At 37.1% G+C, this 22,576-nt stretch overlaps 2 protein-coding genes across 7 annotated transcripts; one reads left to right on the forward strand and one right to left on the reverse strand.

Moving 5' to 3' along the window:
- The first annotated feature begins 303 nt into the window (after positions 1 to 303).
- On the forward strand, positions 304 to 5,669 carry LOC107563178 (T-box-containing protein TBX6L-like). Of its 2 annotated transcripts, XM_016247978.1 has the most exons (10): positions 304 to 561; positions 1,862 to 2,179; positions 2,344 to 2,500; positions 2,644 to 2,746; positions 3,202 to 3,366; positions 3,449 to 3,595; positions 3,830 to 3,900; positions 4,217 to 4,302; positions 4,466 to 4,682; positions 4,767 to 5,669. In XM_016247978.1, exons 2-10 carry the CDS (start codon positions 2,164 to 2,166, stop codon positions 5,224 to 5,226), a joined length of 1,422 nt encoding a protein of 473 aa, XP_016103464.1. In that variant the 5' UTR covers positions 304 to 561; positions 1,862 to 2,163; the 3' UTR covers positions 5,227 to 5,669. The 2 variants fall into 2 exon arrangements, with proteins under 2 accessions (XP_016103464.1, XP_016103465.1); XM_016247979.1 differs by lacking the exon at positions 304 to 561 and having other exon boundaries at positions 982 to 2,179; positions 4,770 to 5,669.
- A 3,523-nt stretch (positions 5,670 to 9,192) lies between these two features.
- Positions 9,193 to 21,824, reverse strand: LOC107563177 (kelch-like protein 22). Of its 5 annotated transcripts, XM_016247976.1 has the most exons (8): positions 21,638 to 21,824; positions 20,830 to 21,125; positions 20,225 to 20,702; positions 17,902 to 18,311; positions 15,286 to 15,478; positions 13,902 to 14,135; positions 9,641 to 10,001; positions 9,193 to 9,340 (listed from the first exon to the last, which is right to left on the reverse strand). In XM_016247976.1, the coding sequence occupies exons 2-7, from the start codon at positions 21,057 to 21,059 to the stop codon at positions 9,660 to 9,662; spliced, it is 1,887 nt and encodes a 628-aa protein (XP_016103462.1). In that variant the 5' UTR covers positions 21,060 to 21,125; positions 21,638 to 21,824; the 3' UTR covers positions 9,193 to 9,340; positions 9,641 to 9,659. The 5 variants fall into 5 exon arrangements, with proteins under 5 accessions (XP_016103462.1, XP_016103463.1, XP_016103461.1 ...); XM_016247977.1 differs by having other exon boundaries at positions 9,193 to 10,001; positions 20,830 to 21,059; XM_016247975.1 differs by having other exon boundaries at positions 9,193 to 10,001; positions 20,830 to 21,122; positions 21,638 to 21,823.
- Between the last annotated feature and the right edge of the window lie 752 nt (positions 21,825 to 22,576).

Below are 22,576 nucleotides of genomic sequence, written 5' to 3' on the forward strand. Positions count from 1 at the left end.
GTATCTCTACCTGTATCTCTCTACATGAATAGAAAGCCTGCTGCCTTGAGAGAGCATTTCTTCCTAATGAGATTAACCATCAAGTATAAATCAAGCCTTCCATTCTTCAACTTGACCAAAGAAACACACATATAAAGACACGTCTGCTTGCAGATCAGCTTCACGTTGCTCCATTTGTGAACAGTCAGTCAAGCACTCATTTCAGCTTATAGTCACAGATACATAACAATGACTGACATTCACACAAGTAAACTCTCCCTATTTATATTTACTCTAAAAAAAGACATGAAAACTGTGGTGAGTGGTGCTAACAGGCTGTGAACCACTAAAACCCCATTTCTTTAGGGTTTTACGATTTCTTCATCTCTCTTTTTTATGTTCTCTATCTGTCTGTCCCTCTTTATGTATCTCTACCTGTATCTCTCTACATGAATAGAAAGCCTGCTGCCTTGAGAGAGCATTTCTTCCTAATGAGATTAACCATCAAGGAACGGTCATGTCTAGACACCCTGAATACACAACCCCCTCCCTCCCTCCCACCACACACAAGCTCCTTCTCAGGTAAACCTCACCTGTAGATTTGCCCCAGGGTTTGCTTTCTGCTATAACTCTATAATGACTTTATGTGATGCACTTTCACTGAGATAATCAGTGAGATGATTCGGTCATCTTTTTTTCAGATGATTCAGTCATCATTCAGTTTCTTTTTGAAACATTAAAACATACAACATATCTTCAAACATTCTCTATAAAGGTTCCTTACGGGCATATGGTTCCAAAAAGAACATTTAACATCCATGGAACCGTTCCATTCCACTAAAGTTTCTTAAGAATGTTAAAATGTTCTTCACACTAAAAAAATGAATCTTTTAAGAACTGTTCACTAAAGGCGTCTTTAGGGAACCAAAAATATTTCTTCTATGCCATTGCTGCCGCAAAAACCTTTTGGAAACTTCAGTTATAAGAGTGTAAAAGCAATCCCCTGAAAACAAAGGTTCAAATCAGTACCAAAAAGGATTTTACACCATGATGCCAAAGCAGAACGTTTAAAGATTCATAATTCTCCAAAAACATCTGTACTTGTCTTTTAATAGATGATTCCTAGGACCAAAATCCTGATCAATACAATATCAAGAACGTTTTTATCTCCAAAGAACCATATAGCCACTCTGAACCGCAAATGCTAATTCTTGATAAGAAGAGTGTCCCTTAGGGACACTCACTTAACCATTAAGAAGCTTTAGATTTTAAGACTGTATGTCAATATTTGTCTCAAAACTGCTGTTAAACAACTGTTGACAAAAAACCACCGTAACCAAACCTAAAGGTAATGAAGGTTAAGATGGTGGTCTTTTGTAGTTTCTTCATGATTTAAAATGAATATTTACACTGCAGATGCGTTAAGTTGTGAAAGCATTTCCATCAAAATTCAATGTGAAGACCAAGAATAGAACATATGAAAAGAAAAAAGTTCAGAAGAACCTCATACTCTAGTGACAAAGCCAGTTGCATTTCAAACCTGGTTGTAAAAATCAAGACCTGGTGTCTGTAGCATCAGTGAGAATTAGTGGATATGTGTGTGTGAATTAGCGAACACGAGCATGTGTCTGAGTGTGTCAGATTATGTTTGCGTGAAGGGGTCAATGCTGTCAATTAGAAGGTGAAGTCTTTGTTCTTCCTCACATTAGCTGGATTAATGAAGGGAATTTTGTGCTTGATTTGCCATCCTGTATTCTCTGGGTCTGTACGTATTTGTTTAAAAGTCCTTTAGCAGTTCATAAAGACATGTTTCCTCTGCTTGTCCCCTTCCTGTTGGGACTCTCTCAAGGCTCTGCTAACTCTCTTTGATTCTGCCCATCAGCCAATGAGATCATGACATTGACTCCTCACTGTGTCACTTCAAAGGCTGGGAATGGGGGTCCAAGCCCCGCCCACATCCAGCTCTCACTTAAAGGTGTGGGACACCCCCTCTGCATCTGTGGCAGAAGCAACAAACAGACACAACACACTGAACCCCTTCATCCTTGGACTTAACGTTGGAATGAACTCAAGCCCTTTGAGTTCTTATGGAGAACTTGTGTTTTTAACTGAAACCTCATTCTGATCTTTTCTTTTGGTCCATCTCATTTTCTTCTGGAGGGCATCTTTTGAGAAGCCTAAATAATGCAGGCTATCAGAGGTGAGTACTTGTTTTAACCCTAATGCACCTGGAGAGCTCTTACTCTTGGTGTGCACCATTTACAGACAGGCTTGTTAACTCTTTATGCACAACTGAATGAAATTCCAAGAGTCTCCCATCGGACGCCATTGACAGAAAATCTCAAATATTCCATCTTTCCTCAGACCTCAAGCACAATTTCAGTCTCCCTCCTCCACCTTCCATGGCTGGAGCCGGGGATTCCTATCACCAGGGCAACATACGAATGACTCTGGAGGATCCGGAGCTGTGGAGATCCTTCCATGAGATCGGCACTGAGATGATCATCACCAAACCTGGCAGGTCTGTCTCAGAACCAAACTCTTCAACTAAAACTTTAACATTATCTGTTGACTCGAGTTTTGGATAAACTAAACTGACCTTAATACCTCAATTCTTCGAAAAGACATTCTGCTAAACTTGGCTTTTGTATGCTTATATTACAGGAGGATGTTTCCACACTGCAAAATCAGCTTGTCTGGATTGGTGCCATATGCAAAGTACATCTTACTGGTGGACATGGTGCCAGAAGATGGTCTCAGATATAAGGTTAGAACCTAAACCTCATCTAGTCTTTAATGCAGTTAACAACTGGAAAAATGTTCATAGATCCCATACTGACTCTCAGTGCAGTGATTGCACACATTAAAGTCTTATCCATTTGAATGATCTGGCCGCAGGATTAGACCAGTCTAGTCTAGACTATTAGTGTCCTATTGAAATGAAGAGCTGTTGAATTGGGAATCAGTCGTTAACGGCTGGAGCGTTGGGGGGACGTTGTCACATGTGTCTCCCCGGAACGTTCTCACCACTGATTGCGCTCCTCAACTTCAAAGAGCCCAACTCTTCCTGTTTTTACAGAGCCCACTGGGGGGTTTTACCCCGACACACACTCTCGTTCACACATACTCTCACACCCCAGCACCTTATGCCATGGCCACTCTAGTAGCTCTAGTTCACTATTCTGTCTTCAATTATTCAATGAAATGCTTATTTTTCTGTAGTGGAACAAGGACAAGTGGGAGGTCGCTGGTAAGGCTGAGCCTCAGCCGCCCTACAGGACGTACCTACACCCCGATTCTCCAGCGCCCGGCAGTCACTGGATGAAACAGCCCGTGTGTTTCCTCAAACTCAAGCTTACCAACAATGCCCTGGACCAGCATGGACATGTAAGCGCCCCATTCTGATTCTTACATTTGTTTAACAGTAATTTGACTGTGATTTTAATGTATGTGTCTCCTTTCGGTTCAGATTATCCTTCATTCCATGCACCGCTACCATCCACGTTTCCATATAGTTCAGGCTGATGATCTGTACAGTGTGCGCTGGAGCGTCTTCCAAACCTTTACCTTCCCCGAGACCTCCTTCACTGCTGTTACTGCATACCAGAACACAAAGGTAAGCGATTAATACATCACTTACATTTTCTTGATTTCGGGGCTAAATATAAAAATTTAACAATCAGCCGAAGAAAAAAAGATATTGATTGACCGCTGTTCTGAAAATCCCTTATTGTATAAGGTTGTCGATTCTTATAATGTGTTCTTCTGCACATATTTTAAGGTTAATCAGATGGTGGTATTTTTTATTAGCATTAATTAGAAGTGAGACTGGTTACATTATTTCACACAGATTACAAAGCTGAAAATCGACCACAACCCCTTTGCCAAGGGATTCAGAGATGAGGGCACAAACTCTAAAAGGTACGATTTTCTTGACGTTATTTTTAATTTTTTTCCTTACCTGTTGCTCTCAAAATAGAATTTTCATTAAAAAAAACGTTCCTATATATATATATATATATAAAACATGACATCATAAAATATTAACTCATGAATTACAGCTAAAATAACTTCTAGAAGAAATACTTTTTATAAATCTTATTACAAAATATACAATTAAATAAAATCCAAACTTTTGAATTTTATTATATTTTAAAATTCCAATAAGTTCAATACATTTGTATCTAATTTGTTAACTATATTTTACTTATTTAATCTTTTTTTTTTTTTTTGACAGACGAGCAAACAGAAGTCTGGCTGATCCTGAGAGAGTTGTAAAGAAGATCAACTTGTCAAAAGACTCCGAACATGAAAGCCCACGAGGTAATGGTCTTTAATTTCATGCATTTCTGTAAGGTTTTGTAGGCTTTTGAGCCATTAACTAGCAGCTTGTACTAGCAGCGAGTACTGATGATTTTTATTAAAAAAATTCTCAAATAGTTGCTGTATTTGTAATTTATTAAAGTCTCCTTGATCTTTATCTCAGATATCCAGCAGTCCTCATGCGAGGAGGGTCTGGATGATGAACATGTGGGCCGTAAGGAGTCGGAGGTGAAGGCCGAGCGCTACTCCCCATGGGGAGGTGCATGCGACCGGGACAATAGCAATGCTCTCCGTGCTGAGTCCCCTCTGGGCTCGGACCCTCGGGACATGTACAGCTCCGAACAGCTCGTACCGGGACAGAACACGTACCAGCCATACAGGTACAGGCTACTCACCTCAAACAAGACTTATAAAGCCATTTTCTCCCATGTCAATGTCTCGATGTTAAATTCTGAATCTTTTAGCAGATTTCATGAATACGGCAAGTCCCCCTCTCCGTCCTCGTCCAGTGTTGGCAGCAGCAGTGGATGTGGAAGCCGCTCCAGCTTTGAGTCCCGTGTGCCGGAGGCTGTCACCGTGCCCGATCAAGACACCTCTAGCAAGCCCTCCGCCCCTGAGTTCGGCCTGCCTCCCTGCCCACCACACGCCTCAGCGGGGCACCAGGACTACACAGGGGTGCTGAACATGGCTATAGCCCAGGCCAAGCCAGGTATGCTGGGCCACCATCCTCTCTACACACCCTACAGCACAGAACAATCTCTGGGACAGTGGAGCGGGGCAGCGTCCACTCAATACCCCCCTCCTCCACCTCCCCATCATCACCTACCCACCGAATACAGCACCCAGGCCATCCATCACGGCTATCACCACGGAAATGTAGGGGACTGGAGCCAATACCCACTGTTCTCTTACTCGTGCTGGTGAGCGAGTGATGGGATGCTTTCTAAAGTCTTGCACGATCACGCCCTGACCCAAATGATGGCACGCGTCCCCCTGTACCTGCGAGCACCAGAAAAACACTAGAACACTGAGCGAATGTAATGAGCAAGTGGCACTAACTAGAATGTTGTTTGTGAGTCAACTTGGATGCAAATACAAAGTAATAAACCTGCTTCAGTTTAATTGAAGAATTCTGCTGATCTGAGGGTCTTTGTTTTCTTTCCACTGTGAGAAAAGACAACGTGCTTGTCAATTGTGCCACATTAAACGCATTTGGAAATGCTGTTCTTTAGACTTTTGATATCTTTTGACTTGAAAACTCATGTCTGCGTACAGAGGACCAAGAACGGACTGGTTTTCTTGGCTTTGTTGTTAAAATGTCTATTTATTCTGTGTTTGCTTTTGCTGCTACTTAATATTATTTTTGCTTAAAAAAAAAGAAAAAAGAATTGTGTAGTGTAAAATGCTGTTTGGAAATTACAATGTTGTATGTCTGAAATTCAGAATGGTCAGTAAATATCATGAAAAAGATGTGGTCATGGTTTTTTTCTTTTCCAAAGAAAGAAAAAAAGCAGATAATAAGCTTATATGTATGTATGTATGTGCATGTATATAGATAGATAGACAGACAGACAGAGATACATCCAATGGGTCATAAAGAAGTTCAGTTCAAAGGGAAGTGAAGTAGACAGAAACATCTGCTATAAGAGTTAATGAGAGCACTTTGAAAGTCTGTGTCAGATCCTAATTGTAATTTGGCTCATGGTGACTTTGGGTAAAGTGCCATTAATTTTAAAGATATATTGATGTATATAAACATTAATATAAATATAAACATCACCGAACCACATATCTTAGTAGAATCATTAATATAAGAAGCCCGTTTTTTTCTTTCTTTTTTAAAATATATAGGCTATTTTCTACATTTTATTAGCATGATTGCACACAATGTTGCCAAATCATAAAAAAAATCCAATGAAAATCAGTTCAACCAAGATCAAGCAGGTATTTGATGTTAGTATTTTCTGTAACAAACTCCCAAGCGTGTGTATTTTCTCATGTAGAACTATCATTACTACATTTGCGTTTTGTTTGTTCATTTCTGTCAACTATTATTTAAATTATGCAGTTTTAATTTAACTATGAGTGCCTATTTTTGTTTTTCTTTCGCTTTTTTCCCCCTTTTGTTGACTAATTGGAACCCCACCCATCTCTGTCTGTCTACACACACATTATTGCCGTCACTAAATCAATCGTCACATTTTCCAAATACCAGTTCTAAAACAGATTTCCCTCTCCTGTTCGCAGCTCCGGCCCTGTTCAAAGCCTTTAAAGCCACCCAAACAACTACAGTATAATCCGTTGATCTTTATTGTCAGTGTGATCATTCATGAACATGACATTGCAAACTGGTAACAATGCAGTTAAAATATGTAATGCATTTGCAAAATGTTAGAAGAAATACAATTAGTCTTAGCAATTACAGTCAGAGTAGATGTATATTTATATAATTTCATGTCAAATATAATGGATATTTAAATATTCCAAAAAACGTTTATTAAAAAAATAAGAAAATCAGTGATTTTCAGATTTCATGTGATCCTTATGACATTCAAAAGGGTCAAACAAATCAGAAATGTCTAGCCGACAGTTTAAAGAGGCGATACGTCTGATATGTTGACGACAGAAAATAAATCAAACAAAAAGCAAACAGTAAAAAGGAGTGCATACTATTTAAAGGAATTTTGAACAGAATTGCTTTTTACATTGCAAAAGACACCAGAGGAACTCTTGAATAACAGTTCACATTAAACTATAGCTCATCTAACATTTGCAATTTTTTTTCTGAAGATTTCTCTTTGGAGTGACTTGACAGCCAACATATTATTAATGAGCATTCACTAGAGCAGCAGCCGGCAACCTGTCTGACATGAAGTGCAATTTTTCATTTATAATCACTGTGACATTTCACCACTCCTTCCCCATTTCTAGATACACTAACACTAGTCTTCTAAAGTTGAAATGTTGGTATCTTCTGAAAGAAGCCTCTTCTGCTCACCAAAGCTGCATTTATTTGATTAGAAATACAGTAAAAAAAAAAGTAATATGGTGAAATGTTTTTTTAAATATAAAATACTCTTTTCTATTTTTTAATATATTGTCAAATGTAATTTATTCCTGTGATCAAAGCTGAATTTTCAGCTTCATTCCTCCAGTCTTCAGTGTCACATGATCCTTCAGAAATCATTCTGATATGCTGATTTGCTGCTCAGTTATTGTTGTTGCTCATCTATTAATAATGGTTCTTTTTTATTTTATTTTTTGTTGTTGTTGAAAAGAGTTTAGTTTTCATGAGTTTGAGTTTTAAGACTTAAAACTGTGATACATTTTTTTTCTTTTTATTCTTGATGAATGAAACGTTCAAAACAATGCTTTATTTGAAATAGAAATATTTTGTAACATTATAAATGTCTTTACTGTCACTTTTTAACAATTCATTTTGTGCCTAATTAACAGAAAGTATATCTATTTTTTTTAAATCTCACTTACCCCAAACGTTTGAATGGCAGTGTATGTTTTTTTATTATTTTATTTTAAATATTAAGCAGCACAACTGTTTTCAACATTGATAATAATAAATCTTTCTTGAGCAGTAAATTAGTACATTAGAATGATTTCTGAAGGATCATGTGACACTGAAGACTGGAGGAATGATGCTGAATAAATTACATTTTTACTATATATATTTAAATAGAAAACTTTTACATTTTACAACGTTACTTTTACAACACATTTGATCAACTCTTGGGCCAATATTTACTCCACTAATGGTAGTACATGTGTGTGTAAGGTTGCCGACCCCTGCACTAGAGCATCCTGTTTACCACTTCTTCACCATTTCCTTTACTCTTTTGAAAATCTTTATTGCACTTAATTAATATCTATTAATAAAAAAGGCATTGGGCTTTCCAAAACACAACTGTAAAATAAAGGCACCATAATTATAAACTAAATATTTGCAAAGTGCATGTGCAGTTAGGGCTGGGCGATATGGTAATAAAAAAAATTATCACAATAAATGTTTTCATATCAGTCGATATCGATAATTATCACGATAAATTTCAAATCTAAGTTTAAAGGCAGATTTTTGCTCCTAAGTGAAAGTTGTAGAAACCAGACTGTTAATTGTGGGTTTAAACGACTCTTTATGGTCAGAACATGACAAACACTTCACGTTTTTGAATTTTTCACACTTTTCCAGTCATTTTTCCATCTTAATTACTTAGTTTCTGCTTGTTCTAATGAGTGATATTGTTTCAAAGCATGAACCAGGTTTGTGTCTCCTGACTTTGATGATTCGTATCTTCAGCAGTTTGCAGTGTAGGCTACAACAATAATAATATAGATTTTTGTTGTCTTTTAGAAATGCACACTTGAGAGTAGCTTGAGGTGACAGTAGCAGCTTGAGTTAGGATGCAGATGTAAATTTATCTTCATTATCAAAAACAACAACATCTGTAAAAATTGTAACAACCTCAGTTTTATATGGTGAAATGTGATTATTCTGAATGTGAGGTTTACTAATATTAACCATTGGTCTTCCATAGTAGCATACATTTACATCATGAGAACTACAGTTAATACCACACATATAGCACCTCAATACCATGGTAAAAATGTAACGATATGGTTTCTAGGGATCTGTATGCAAAACAGTAATCTAAATGCATTTATTATAATTGCACGAATGCTATAGCTTAATCACAAAACAAATACTGTACTTATATTCCATTGCTCCTTTAATACATTTAATACATGTCTACATTAATAATATAATAAACTTTGATAAGACTATCCCACATTTCTGCCACAATACCATGGTGCAGTTGGTGTTACTACAGTAAATCCATGATGGCGATTTGTAGATTGAAAAGCTTTCTGACTGTCTCGTTGCTCACAGTGTTTCTGCTGTTTGTCAGCGCTCTTTCATCTGGCTTTAAATTAGTTTAAATCACAGAGTTCTTTGTGTTCTTCACTCAATCGTTTCGTCGCCCAGCCCTATGTACAGTGTTAGCATCTCCAACAGCTTCTCGTAGTTCTGAGTGAAGTTTTGGACGTAAAACAATAAGAAAATCATCAGCATGACTAAAATGGCACAACAACCTAAAAGAGGCAGTAAAATTAACCCACAAACATAAAGGAGTGCGATTTGGAAATAATCTAAACCAGAACACTTCCAACTTACCCTTAGTTACTTACAGACAGGCACAACAAAGGCTTCGATTGGTTACACATACTGTTCACAAAAATTGAAATTGCCACCAGAACTCAATCTAGTAAAGAATTATGGAATTTCATACAAGTCCCCAATTTAATAAAGTACAGTTGTACGCCCCACCTGAGCAGCGCTAACACCTTCAGTCCTCGCTTGAGTTGTCCGAGTCATCCCAGTCGACCTCTTCCCATGATGCTTTATCCCTTTGCTCCCAGCTGCGTGCCTGAGCCATGGCTGCTCGTGGCAAAAGCAGGACACATGCTGAAAGCCCAGATACACGGTCCTCGAGGGCTGTCCCGCTCTCCCAACGGTCCTCCTCCACGTTATAAATGTGAACATACTTCATTCGACTGCCCTTATCATGCGATCTTCCACCCAGGATGTAGATGCATCCATCCAGGACGGCCATGCCTGGCTCCCCATGTCCAGCAGGCAACGGACTCACCACAGACCACACATCTGCTATTGGGTTATAGCACGCCACCTATAGAGACAGACAGAACTTTAGCTCAGTCACTGGCTCTGGTTCAAAACATAGTGAGCTGCTTTGTTGTCTACTCTCCACATAGACAGCTGATTTTAAAGGCAGCATGCTAACAACAATGAAACCTCATAACAACACTCTTAATAGGCAGGCGAGCCACACGAAGAATGATCCAACCTCACATGAAGCATCTGGGAGACTTGACAATAGATTCCAATACCCTAATAATTGTAAAAATGTAATTAAGATTGGCCCGTTTCCTTACTTTTTAGTCTTGAATGACATATGTGTCAATGACAAATATGAGTAGGGAAAAAAAGGAAAAATATTTTAGAATTTAGAAATGTTCTCACATTTCTTAGAAATGTATTGTATATTTTCAAGAAAAGTTCACATGTAATGATTTTTAAATGTATTACACTACTGTTAAAAAAATTAGGGTCAGCAAGATAAAAAGAAAAAGATATCAATACTTTTATTCGGCAAGGAAACAGTAAATTGGTCAAATGTGACAGTAAAGACATTTACAAAATGTTACAAATATTTCTATTTCAATTACATTATAAAATATATTAAAATAGAAAACTGTTATTTTTAAATTGTAATAATATTTCACAGTTTTAAGTTTTTTTTTTTGTTGTTGTTGATAAAATACAGGTGCATCTCAATAAATTAGAATGTCGTGGAAAAGTCAACTCAAATTGTGAAACTCGTGTATTAAATAAATTCAATGCACACAGACTGAAGTAGTTTAAGTCTTTGGTTCTTTAAATTGTGATGATTTTGGCTCACATTTAACAAAAACCCACCAATTCACTATCTCAACAAATTAGAATATGGTGACAGCTTGTATGTGAACAACGGCTCTGTGTAGTAAATGCTGCTCCACGTGAAAGCACGCACGTGTAGAGATTTACCGTTGATTACAGAACAGACTTTACTGACGAGATGCGCATTAAATATTGTGCGATATTTATCGTGCAGACCTAGTACATGTACAGTAAATGAACATACTTTCCAGAAGGCCAACAATTCACTAAAAATGGTTTAAAAATGTTTGTATTGGTCTTATGAAGTATTCTAATTTGTTGAGATAGTGAATTGGTGGTGTTTGTTAAATGTGAGCCAAAATCATCACAATTAAAAGAACCAAAGACTTAAACTACTTCAGTCTGTGTGCACTGAATTTATTTAATACACGGGTTTCACAATTTGAGTTGAATTACTGAAATAAATGAACTTTTCCACGACATTCTAATTTATTGAGATGCACCTGTACATGCAGCCTTGGTGATTAGAAGAGATTTCTTTCAAAAACATAAAAAAATTGTACCAACCCCAAACCTATATATACTGGCAATATATTAAATAATATTAATGCTGTCAAAATTAGCGCATTAACACGTGACTAATTTTTCCAGTTAACATATTTAACGCAATTAACGCAGAGGCGGAGTTAAGGTTGGCCACCCCACTCACAACTGCTGCTTCTGTCACTTCTTTTTGTTCTTGACAAGAATTGTGTTTATTTAGATGCAGAAAGTCTTTGCGAACACATCAAACTGGAGACTTTCAGACCTCAGCGCAGGTGTGCATCAAACGAGCGCGGAAAAGCTACAAATAATGAGGAGCTTCAGTAGAACAACAGTGAACTGCGGTCAGATGAGATGTTGTCAGGCCATATATCAGTAAATACTAATTCTGTCCTGTCAGCCGTCATACTGTGCTCGTAGCGCGTGCTCTTCAATTGCACGCACAAAAGCGGCGGCGCGTGATGTAGCCCTACGGTAGGCTATATCATTTCATGTTAAAGCTCAAAAGAAACTAAGAGCAAGCAATGACGTAGTTAGGTCATCATGAAATTACCAAAAAACGATTAAAGCCGTTTTAAACTGTGCATGAGTCGACATACGGGTTTCCATCCAAAGTTGCGAATTTAACTTTTACGAATTTAACGAATTGAACTTTTCCATCCAACGAGTCAGAGAGAACAAAATTGTCACTTCCTGATAAACTGGCACTAAATATCACTAAGAAAAGTAAGAGAAGTCACTGAATATAATAATTCCCAAATACAATAAATTACTTGTGCTTTGAGTGAGCAGACAAAACACAATAAGTCTTGCTTTCGGAGGTGAATGTCAGCTGTTTGGGAACGCAGTCGTGGTCGACCGTTATGGGAGGCAGTTAAACAGAAATACTTTGACGAAAGACTTTCCCCGGGCACTTCAGAATGACCATGACAACATTTCAGATGCTGTGCAACTAAATCGGTCTGCTGGTTAGAGAGGTTATGCTGTCCCATAGTGCAAAGTCACATGATTTTTTGAATGCTCATGCGGGATTTATTCGCAAAATGCGTTTGCATCTCCCATTATTCGCATTATCCCTTTTTCGCACAAGTCAAAAACCACCTCAAGCGAGCGTAAAACGTTTTTTGCGAATTAAGGGATTTATTTTCGAAATTTGGCGTTTCCATCACTCGTTTCTCATGCGATACTTCAAAATGTGTATTAAAACAGGGTGATGGAAACATAGAAAAGAACATGCTTCTGAAATGCAGTGGTTTTCAAAACTGTCCTGGAGCAGCAGTGTGTCTCCCTCATCTAACACACCCGATTCAACTCGTCAGCTCATTATAGAGACTTTGAGAGCTGAAGTGGGTCAGAAAAGGTAAAGAGTTGTGAGAAAATACGATGCGTGTGACACATGCGGGTCATGTTCAGCAGCGGCAGCCAAAATAACCTAATAACCAGCTGCTGTGATGTCTGTTCATCAAAGAACAAAAGAAAAAAAGATTAAATCAATAACTTTTGTAGCTTTAAGGATTCATCTATATTTAACTTAGAATTTAAAGTTCGATAACTTTATTTAATTTCTGTATATTTCCTACTTGCTGAAGGGCACATGTAGCTAAATATGGCATTTATGTTTATGTGAAGATTGTTTTAAGTTCACATAAATTAGAAGTGGTTATTTTTTAAAGTCTAATAAATATTAAGATTGATAGCTCTCAATTATACTGTAACGTCGAATGGCTAATAGTTAATAGTTAAATATTAGGGGGAAAAATCATAGAGACATCAGTAGTTTTGGTATCAGTGATACTCGCCTCCAGTCACGCCATTAAACAAATATTAAAAACAAAATATTGTCTTTATGTTATTTCCACATTATTTTGAAGATGTGAAATTGTTGCAATATAAAAGTATATTTAAAAACTTTAATGATAGGTGTGATTAATCACGATTAATTTCAGAAACAAAAATTGTGATTAATTAGTTTGTCTTTTTTAAATCGATTGACAGCACCAAATAATATACATTAAATAATTAAACAAATAAAGGTTAATGAAGATAAGAGTGTCCAAGAGAAAAAAATCTACTTTATAACACATGTGCCAGGTTTTTTAAGAAATGTACTGTTTGTATTCATGGTTTCATATGGTTTTGAAAATCAAGAAAAGCTTCAATTGAATGAATTTAATGTCATATGCTGTAATATCATGTAAAACTAATAACTTATTTTCCTTACATATTGAATACAGAAATGAGTGTACACATCTTAATTATTGAACTCAAAAAAGTTTTAAGTTAAACAGCATGACATTTTACAACCTGAACTAACCTTGCCTTGTCATAAATGGTCAAATTATCTGTTAAAAAAAAAAAAAAAGACTTATGGACCTTGACACATGTTGACTTTTGGAACATCCTTCACCTGAGGAGCAAAGCCTATGATGTGGTCTAGGTTGGCAGCTCACTAGGTTTTGCTTTAACTTAATAAACTAATTTTATTTATTAATTTACACAGTTTTTACACCATGCTATAACTGGTGTTAAAACATGCAGTCATTGTTAACTGTAAAGCAGCGATGTGGGTATTTCAGAAGTTCAGTACCTTGAGGACGTCTCGCCGGTAACCGCAACCATCGTTGCTGCCTCCAATGACATAAGCGCGGCCGTTAAGTGCTGCCATGCTGTGCCAGGCGCGCTCCACCGGGCCCTCGGCACACAAGCTCCAGTGATTGCCGCTGGGATCGTAACAGTAGCTCTCCTTCAGATAAGCCATTCCCCGCCGACCACATGCTATGTAGATCTTCCCATCAATCACTGCGGCGGCGTGGGCATATACCTGCAGACACAGGCATGTGAGAGTGTGTATACATTATACACATTAAACCTAAAATTCATAAACTCATGTCACATTCTTGTGGTAGCTGCAGCCCTTATGTAAATACAACTTACACTACTGGCCAAAAGATTGGAATAACTGAGACCCCTCTGCTCACCAAGGCTGCATTTATTTGATCAAAAATAGAGTAAAAACAGCATTTTATTACAACTTATACAACAGTTCTTTTCTGGTTCTCGAATCTGATTGGCTGAGTGATATCTAGTGATGACAGCACTCCAACGGGTTCACCACTTGTATCACACCGCTTGCAGTATTTCTCACGGCGAGTGTCATGGCAGACGTCCAAATCCACTATAATTTTATAAATAATACTGTTTGTTGTGTCTCAGAATGTCGTTTTTTAGGTGAGAATGTACTTGTTTAGACTTCAAATATGTGGCTTGTTAATAAAGATAACGTCTATTTGAAAAATTGCCTCAATGTTTTCGGACTTATGAGCTCCAGGGCGTCAGCGGCCGTTCAGCGCTCATGAACCCGCCGAGAGCAGCCTCACCCCAGCCAGATCTCCAGGAATTTGCCGCTGGCTCTGATGTCTCTATAGTGGTTAAACATGAGATATAATTCATTCATTTTGGGTAAATCTAATGGGCAGTCTTTGGTCTCATTAATCTATTATTTGTTCCAGAGCAAATAGTTTTGTCTGCGGGCAAAATCTCATCACGTCATATTCTAATGCTGTATATCAGAGTGCTGCTTTTGTACTTTTGACAGAAATGTCTAGCAACTTTTATGATGGCAGTTGTTGTTGTTTATTAAATATTATTATCCAGAAAAAATTGTTTTATGTAAATAATAGTAGTATTTAATAATAGTATTTAGTATTGAGAAACAGTGTGTTCGTGATTAGTTAGATTATTAAGCCAATAGATGGTGACAAGAGACTGTTTTTATGAGTCAGCAGTAAATAATTTTTTTCATATGTTGTACATTAATAGGAAAGGGATTTCTGAAGTGTCTGAATTGCACTATAGTGAGCACTATGAACGTGACCTGACGGATGCATTGCTCAATTACTTGAGAGATAGTAATATATTAGCATATCTACAGATAACCAGTGTAGTTCAGTGGTTTATCAATGACTGTTCACCTCTCGTTTCAGCGGCGCCACATATTCCCAGGTGTTGGTTTGTGGGTTGTAGCGCTCCACACAGTCCAGTTCATTGGTGTAGTCTCGTCCTCCGATGGCGTAGATATATTTATCAAACACACAGACGCAATGATCCGCGTGCTGTTGTCGTAGAGGCTCGATAGTACACCAGGTGTTGTGGCGGGGATCGTACCTTGATGAGAAAACAATGGAATGAATCAAACAAATAATGTAAATTAACAATTAGAGATGTATCAGAAATGTATTATGTAAATATTTTAGTATGCATATTATTGTCCTGAGTTTTAGCAATATGTTATTAAAAAGACATTCAAAATTGTCTCATTATTAAAGTTGTATTAAATCTCTCGATTACTGTTTTTTCAATTGTTATACTTCAAATAGAAATTCAGCTGTACAGAATTTCATTTGATGCATCACTACTCTCTTTTTTGACTGTTTGAGCTGAATTAATACGGGACAAACTGAAGGATAATGCCCATGAAGCTTCTCTCTTTTCAAAACAATAGAGCGTATTGAAATGCTGCTCAGTGTCAACCTAACTGACATAACTCATTCAGCAGTTCATGAACAGGCCATTGTCTACAACTAGTGTTGTCAATCGATAAAAAACCAAAAACCAAATCGTATTTTTTTTCCCTGAAATTAATCGCGATTAATCACACCATTAAAGTTTTTAAATATACTTTTATATTGCAATAATTTCACATTCAATCTTCAAAATAATGTAGAAACAACATAAAAACAGTATATATTTTTTTAAATATTTGTTTAATGGCATCTCTTTTTTATGACTGAAGGCGAATATCACTGATACCAAAACTACTGAAGTCTCTATGAAATAGTTTTCCCTCTAATATTTAACCATTAACTATTAGCCATTCAACATTACAGTATAATTGAGAGCTATCAATCTTAACATTTATTAGACTTTAAAAAACAACAACTTCTAACTTAAATGAACTTAAAACAATCTTCACATAAACCCATTATAATAAATGTCATATTTACCTGTGCCCTTCAGAAAGTAGGGAATATACAGAAATTGAAAAAAGTTATCAAATCCTTAAAGCTACAAAATGTATTGATTTAATCCCCCAATACAGTAAAACTGCACATTTTAGAGTGGCCTTTTATTGTGGCCAGCCTAAGGCACACCTGTGCAATAATCATGCTGTCTAATCAGCATCTTGATATACCACACCTGTGAGGTGGATGGATTATCTCGCCAAAGAAGTGCCCACTAACACAGATTTAGACAGATTTGGGAACAATATTTGAGAGAAATAGGCATTTTGTGTACATAGAAAGTCTTAGATCTTTGAGTTTGCTCATGAAAAATGGGGGCAAAAACAAAAGTGTTGCGTTTGTAATTTTGTTCAGTGTAGTATAATCATTTGCAAACAAGAGGTCCAGTTTTATGTAAAGTTTTTAACCTTTATCCCAACATTAACAATATTACTGATGATGTACATCTTAATTTCTTTATGCTTACACTGGATTCACATATTTTTTGTTGCTGTTTCTGTCTTCTTATGGAATTTATGTGAATAATGAGTTTTATTTAGTTTGACAAGCTTTCAAACTCTGAGTGGTCTTGCAATTATAATGGTTTAAGATTTGTATAAACAACAAGTCCAATAATCCAATCAGCACTTATTGGATTATATTGGTCTCTGATTTGGATATGATACAAATCCAGTAATCCCAAACACAAGGCCAAATGGGAGGATCTAAAGCCCTACAATGGCCAAGTCAAAGCTCTGATCTCGAACCTGAATAATGTAAAGCCAGTCACACTGTAATAAGAAATGTTGGTTACACTTTATTTCGAGTCCACTTTAGACATTCTATTAACTATAAGTAACTACATGTCAACTAATTCTCATTAATTTGCAACTACATGTCTACTAACTCTCAGAGTAGACGGTAGGTTTAGGGTTAGTAGAATAAGTTGACAAAGAAAGTGTTAGAAGATATTAAGCAGACAGTCTACTAATACTCTACTAACTGCTAGTTGACATGTAGTTGCAAAGTTACTTACTGTTAATAGAATGTCTAAAGTGGACTATCGAAATAAAGTGTTACCAAAATGTTTCCTCAGCATCAAATCAGTATATCAGAATGATTTCTGAAGGATCATGTGACTCTGAAGACTGCAGTAATGATGCTGAAAATTCAGCTTTGCATCACAGGAATAAATTACATTTTAAAATATAATACAACAGAAAATAGTTCACAATATTGTTGTTTTCACTGTATTTTTGATCAAATAAATGACTTTCAAAAACATTATTACAAAAAATTACTGAAATAATTTAAAAAATGAAACCCATTAAAGTATATTAAAAAATAAACAAAATAAAAGTATATAATAATAAAAAAAATTAGGACTCATAATTTAATACAATTTGAAATTTGGTAAAAGTACAGCCAAAACAAAATTATTCATTCTCTTCTACAGTGTAACATGTATAAACCAGTTATAACAATATTAAATCCAAGCACTGTCCCTCTAACAGTTGTTCTAGAGTCACAGTTGCACTTCAACATCTGTAAAAAACGTAATGCAAATTAATATTCAGCATCACTTACCGCCAGCATCGAGCTTCAGCACGGAAGCCGCTGGTGTTCTTGTCTCCACCAATTAGGTACACAAAGTTATTGAGCACCGCGATGCCCATGTTGGACATGCGAGGAGCACGATCTGCAGCCAGACTACGCCACTCGCCCCAGGAGGGGTGGAACACCTGGAAGCGCTCTTCATTATCCACCAGTGCGCTAGATGAATACATGCCACCGAATCCCACGATGCACTGGGAGCTGCAGCGAGGCTGAGTGAGTGGGGTTTGCATCACCGGCTGCCACAGCTCCTGACTGTGGTAACGCAGAGCAGCGGCCACTGAGTCCCGCAGAGGACACTGCTCTAACCGGCTGTGTAAGCGCTGCAACACGTGCTTCTCCATCAGACAGAACCGCACTGCTTCCAACATCTGCAACGAATCCTGAAGGAAAAGTTGATTTGTCATAGATATCACTAATCACTTCCAAAAAGACTATGGCAATGGGGAGACTGATACTTGTTTTTTTGTGTGCTAATTTTGGGGTGCTAATTCCAAAAACAGTGTATGTTTTGCTTGAGCACATCACATTATCTCACAAAATATAATGTGCATTTTGTAGCGTTCAACAGAAAACTGCCACAAAGACATGATTCATGCCGGTTACAACTACATGTTCAATTCTCATCTGATTTTCACATTTCTCTAACAAGGTTAGAATTACGGCCAGTGACAAAAGAAAATGCAAACATGACCCAGATGTTTTCTGCTACATTAGTGGGTGTTTTACTAAATCAGCAACAGAAAATTACAGATTTTGCGACGAAAATGTAAATATATGTGTTTAAGTTAAGTTTTTGGACATTAAATTGATTATTTGAAAATATTGTTTGGAGATTATAAATGACACATTTTGAACACTACTTTTTGTCAATAAAACCAAAACTTTTAACATTTGACTGCTTTTGTTATTTTGATGCATTAAAGCTGATACACACACTATATACTGTACATTTGAACAAACCTTCATAAAAATCTAATTCTGAATTTGAAGAATGAAGTTCTTTTGAATGAAGAAATATTTCTGCTTTGTCATGGACAAATCTGTGTCTCTCTGACCCACATACATAAATATATAAATGATTTCACATAAAGTGGTTGTTGATCTCTCATGTTTAGTAACTTCATTGATGCATGTGCATTCTCAGTATTTATTTGTATAATTGTATAATTATTAGACGTGCAGTTTTATAACCTCATAATAATTGAACGACTTGGTATATTTGTTTTTCTAGAAAAGTTACTGCTGGATTTTTTTAAGTGAACAGAATATTAAAAATGGTGAAAAAAGTGATCAGCACCTGAAATATACACTTTCTATAACATATATGTGACCCTGGAGCACAAAAGCAGTCTTAAGGCGCTGGGGTATATTTGTAGCAATAGCCAAAAATACATTGTATGGGTCAAAATGATCGATTTTTCTTTTAAGCCAAAAATCATTAGGATATTAATTAAAGATCATGTTCCATGAAGATATTTTGTACATTTCCTACCGTAAATATATCAAAACTTAATTTTTGATTAGTAATATGCATCGCTAAGAACTTCATTTGGACAACTTTAAAAGCGATTTTCTCGATGTTTTGATTTTTTTGCACCCTCAGATTCCAGATTTTCAAATAGTTGTATACATTTCAGATGATGTATAAATCTCTATTTCCCTTTCTCTAAGAATTGACCCTTATGACTGGTTTTGTTGTCCAGGGTCACATATACTACCGTTCAAACGTTTGTGGTCAGTAAACCAAAACTTGTGACATATGACTGCTTTTGTTATTTTGATTAAAGCTGATACATGGGTTATTTTAGGTAACTACAACTAAAACCGATACTATAACTATAGCCATTTTTGTAACTTGTAATAAAAGGATGCTAATTTAAATCAAATAAAATGTCAAAACCTTTTTATTTCACCTTGTTGCCAAGGCAAAATGTCTTATTTTAAATTGTTTAACTAATAAAAATTATATATAAAATATACAAAAACTACTAAAAATGACAAAAACACAACAAAATTACTAACATTTTTAACAAAAATTAACATGAAAACAGAAAATAAAAAAAAATTAAAAAGTCATTAAAATAACAATGACACATACAGTAGCATATTTAATCGAAAAACCTTTTTTACCACATATTTTGTGAAAAAAATAGGCTATGTGATGAATTGTGCAAAAGTTTGTATTGATATTTTTGAACTAAGCGTCATCAAATGAGGTAATAATAGGCCTTTTTTTGCAAATCAACAGATGCAGGGATGTCATATCTGCTGTGGCCACCCATCTGTTTCTCACCTGTAAGCAAACCCCATGCTTCTCCACCTGTTCAGGAGTGTAATGGTAGTGCAGGGCTGCTTCATACACCTCGTTCTCAGAGTTCACCTCCAGATCGTCGCTGGAAAGCACACTCAGGATCTTTTCCGGAGGAAGCTTTCGATACACTGGCGTACGCGAGAAGGTCTGGATGTTCTTGAGCAGATACGAGCGAATTTTTTCCCCGAGCTGGTCGAGCCCGTAGATGTCGGCTAGCTTTTCCACCTCCAGGATGTTGTCATCATCCAGCCAGGAGAACAGGAAGTCGCAGCAGAAGCCGATCACATCTTGGACCTGCAGCAGAGTGGCCGCGCACAGCACTTCCTGTACCGTGTCCAGGTCCAGCTCCAGCTCGGAGGTGTAGATGAAGTCCAGCAGTTTGGTCATCGCCGTGTATGTGACTCCTTGGACGGGGATCTCAGTTTGCTGCATCTCCCGCAAACCGCCGGCAAACATGCCCCTAAACACAAAGAGGAAAGGAGGCACAATCAACATTAGAGACTTCTTTAAAAACATAAAAAAAAATCTTCCTAAGTTCCTAAATCTTCTTCCTTCATCCCTAAACATTTGGGGAGAGTCATGCATACCTGAAATAGTCACACGAGGCCGCCAGGAGAATGCGGTGAGCCTGAATAGCCTTTCCTTCAACCAAGAGCACCACATCAAACAGAACCCCTCCTTGTCGCAGCATCAGGAGCCCGTCGAGCAGTCCCTGTGAATGGGCATTACTGCGGTATTTCTGCTTGGCACAGGGCTGGGCGGAGTGAACGGCTCCTCCGGCCTCTCCAGCCGCGCACGGGACCAAGTCATCAGCCATCTTGATATAAAAATGCAAACAGAAAGTGAGCCTGCTCACATTTTAGTGTGACGTCCCACACCGCTGCTAAATGAAAGAACAGGGAGAGAGGGAGAGAAATTAGAAATGTCCCCATCCTGTGTGTGTCACCCACTGTTATTAGTCACCATAGAAAGTAAATATGACAAACATATATCACACCACAGTGACAAGAGAAAGTAAGCATACTTTGATTGACAGGAAACAAAGTCCTGTCTGCCACATTTCAGAACCAAGAACTAGGTCAAAATGATACGTTAATAAGAAAACACTCTAAAACACTACCATTTTTAAGGGCAATGCTGAGTTTATACTCAAAATAGAAAGACACACTACGATTGGCAGAATTTATATTGGTACATAATGCTAACTGTAAATAGTGGCCTGTATTTATCCCTCCAGTAAACATGATATTCGCAGAAAGTGCAAATAAAAAATAGGATAGTATAAATGAGTGTGATTGACTGAGCTGCCAGCAGTGTGCGGTCGTTATATAATCTGACCGTACAGTAGATGTTGTGAGTTTGTGCGCGAGGCTGGACGATATAAGCAACACTTACCGGGAATGATCGGCCGAGTTGCAGCCGGATGACAACAGTCTCTCTGTGATAATGGCGATGACTGTGATGAAGGTGTTTCAGTATGCTTGTTTACTGATCGCCCAGCTGAGCTTGCCCGTGACGTCACAGCAGCGCTTCCGGTACAGAGGTAAACAAACGACATCAGCAGCGACGGTCTGATGAGAAGCACTGGAGCTTTACCTTTACTTCTTACTTCACACGGGTACTGAACAATATAACGATAACGGGTAAATGGGCAAAACAAAAACACTTTAACATTACACCAGTCTTCATGGATCTCCAGTCTTTATGGAAGGCAAAATAAAACCAAAAAAACATGGTTACTACCATACATTTACCATGGTTTTGCTACACTAACCATAGTAACCAGTAAAACTGAGGTTATACAAATGGTAATCAATATGCCAAAAACCCATGGTTACGACACTTTTACTACAGGAAAGCCATGACTAATTTAAGCATACACCTTGAAATAAATAAAGAGTACTATTTAACATCCAACAATTAATAAACACAACGCAACGCACGCATAACCCCATTGTTATAACGCTGCAAGCACTAAATCATTCAAATAAAGGAGACCGGGGCAGGTTGTCACACGTTTGCAGTTTTGGCACATCGCAAAAATAAAAAAACAAACATATTTTAGTGGGTTTTTATCCAAATTGAAACGATCATGTATGGGGGACGGTGGGGTTGCAGGAGTATTTGCAGGATTTTGTGTGTGATTAAAAAATAAAAAATAAAAACGAGCACAACTCATTTTGAGAATTCCCACGGGGAATTGATATTTTATATGACATATTTCGAAAGTGAATACATAATGCATTTTATCAGCACGAAAAACAAAACTTTTATTGGATGGATTATATAAGGCGCGCAAATATACCGCTTCATTTCTAAATATACAATCACTAA

The sequence above is a fragment of the Sinocyclocheilus grahami genome, unplaced genomic scaffold, assembly GCF_001515645.1.
Source record: "Sinocyclocheilus grahami isolate Dianchi unplaced genomic scaffold, SAMN03320097.WGS_v1.1 scaffold859.1, whole genome shotgun sequence".
Classification (NCBI taxonomy): domain Eukaryota; kingdom Metazoa; phylum Chordata; class Actinopteri; order Cypriniformes; family Cyprinidae; genus Sinocyclocheilus; species Sinocyclocheilus grahami.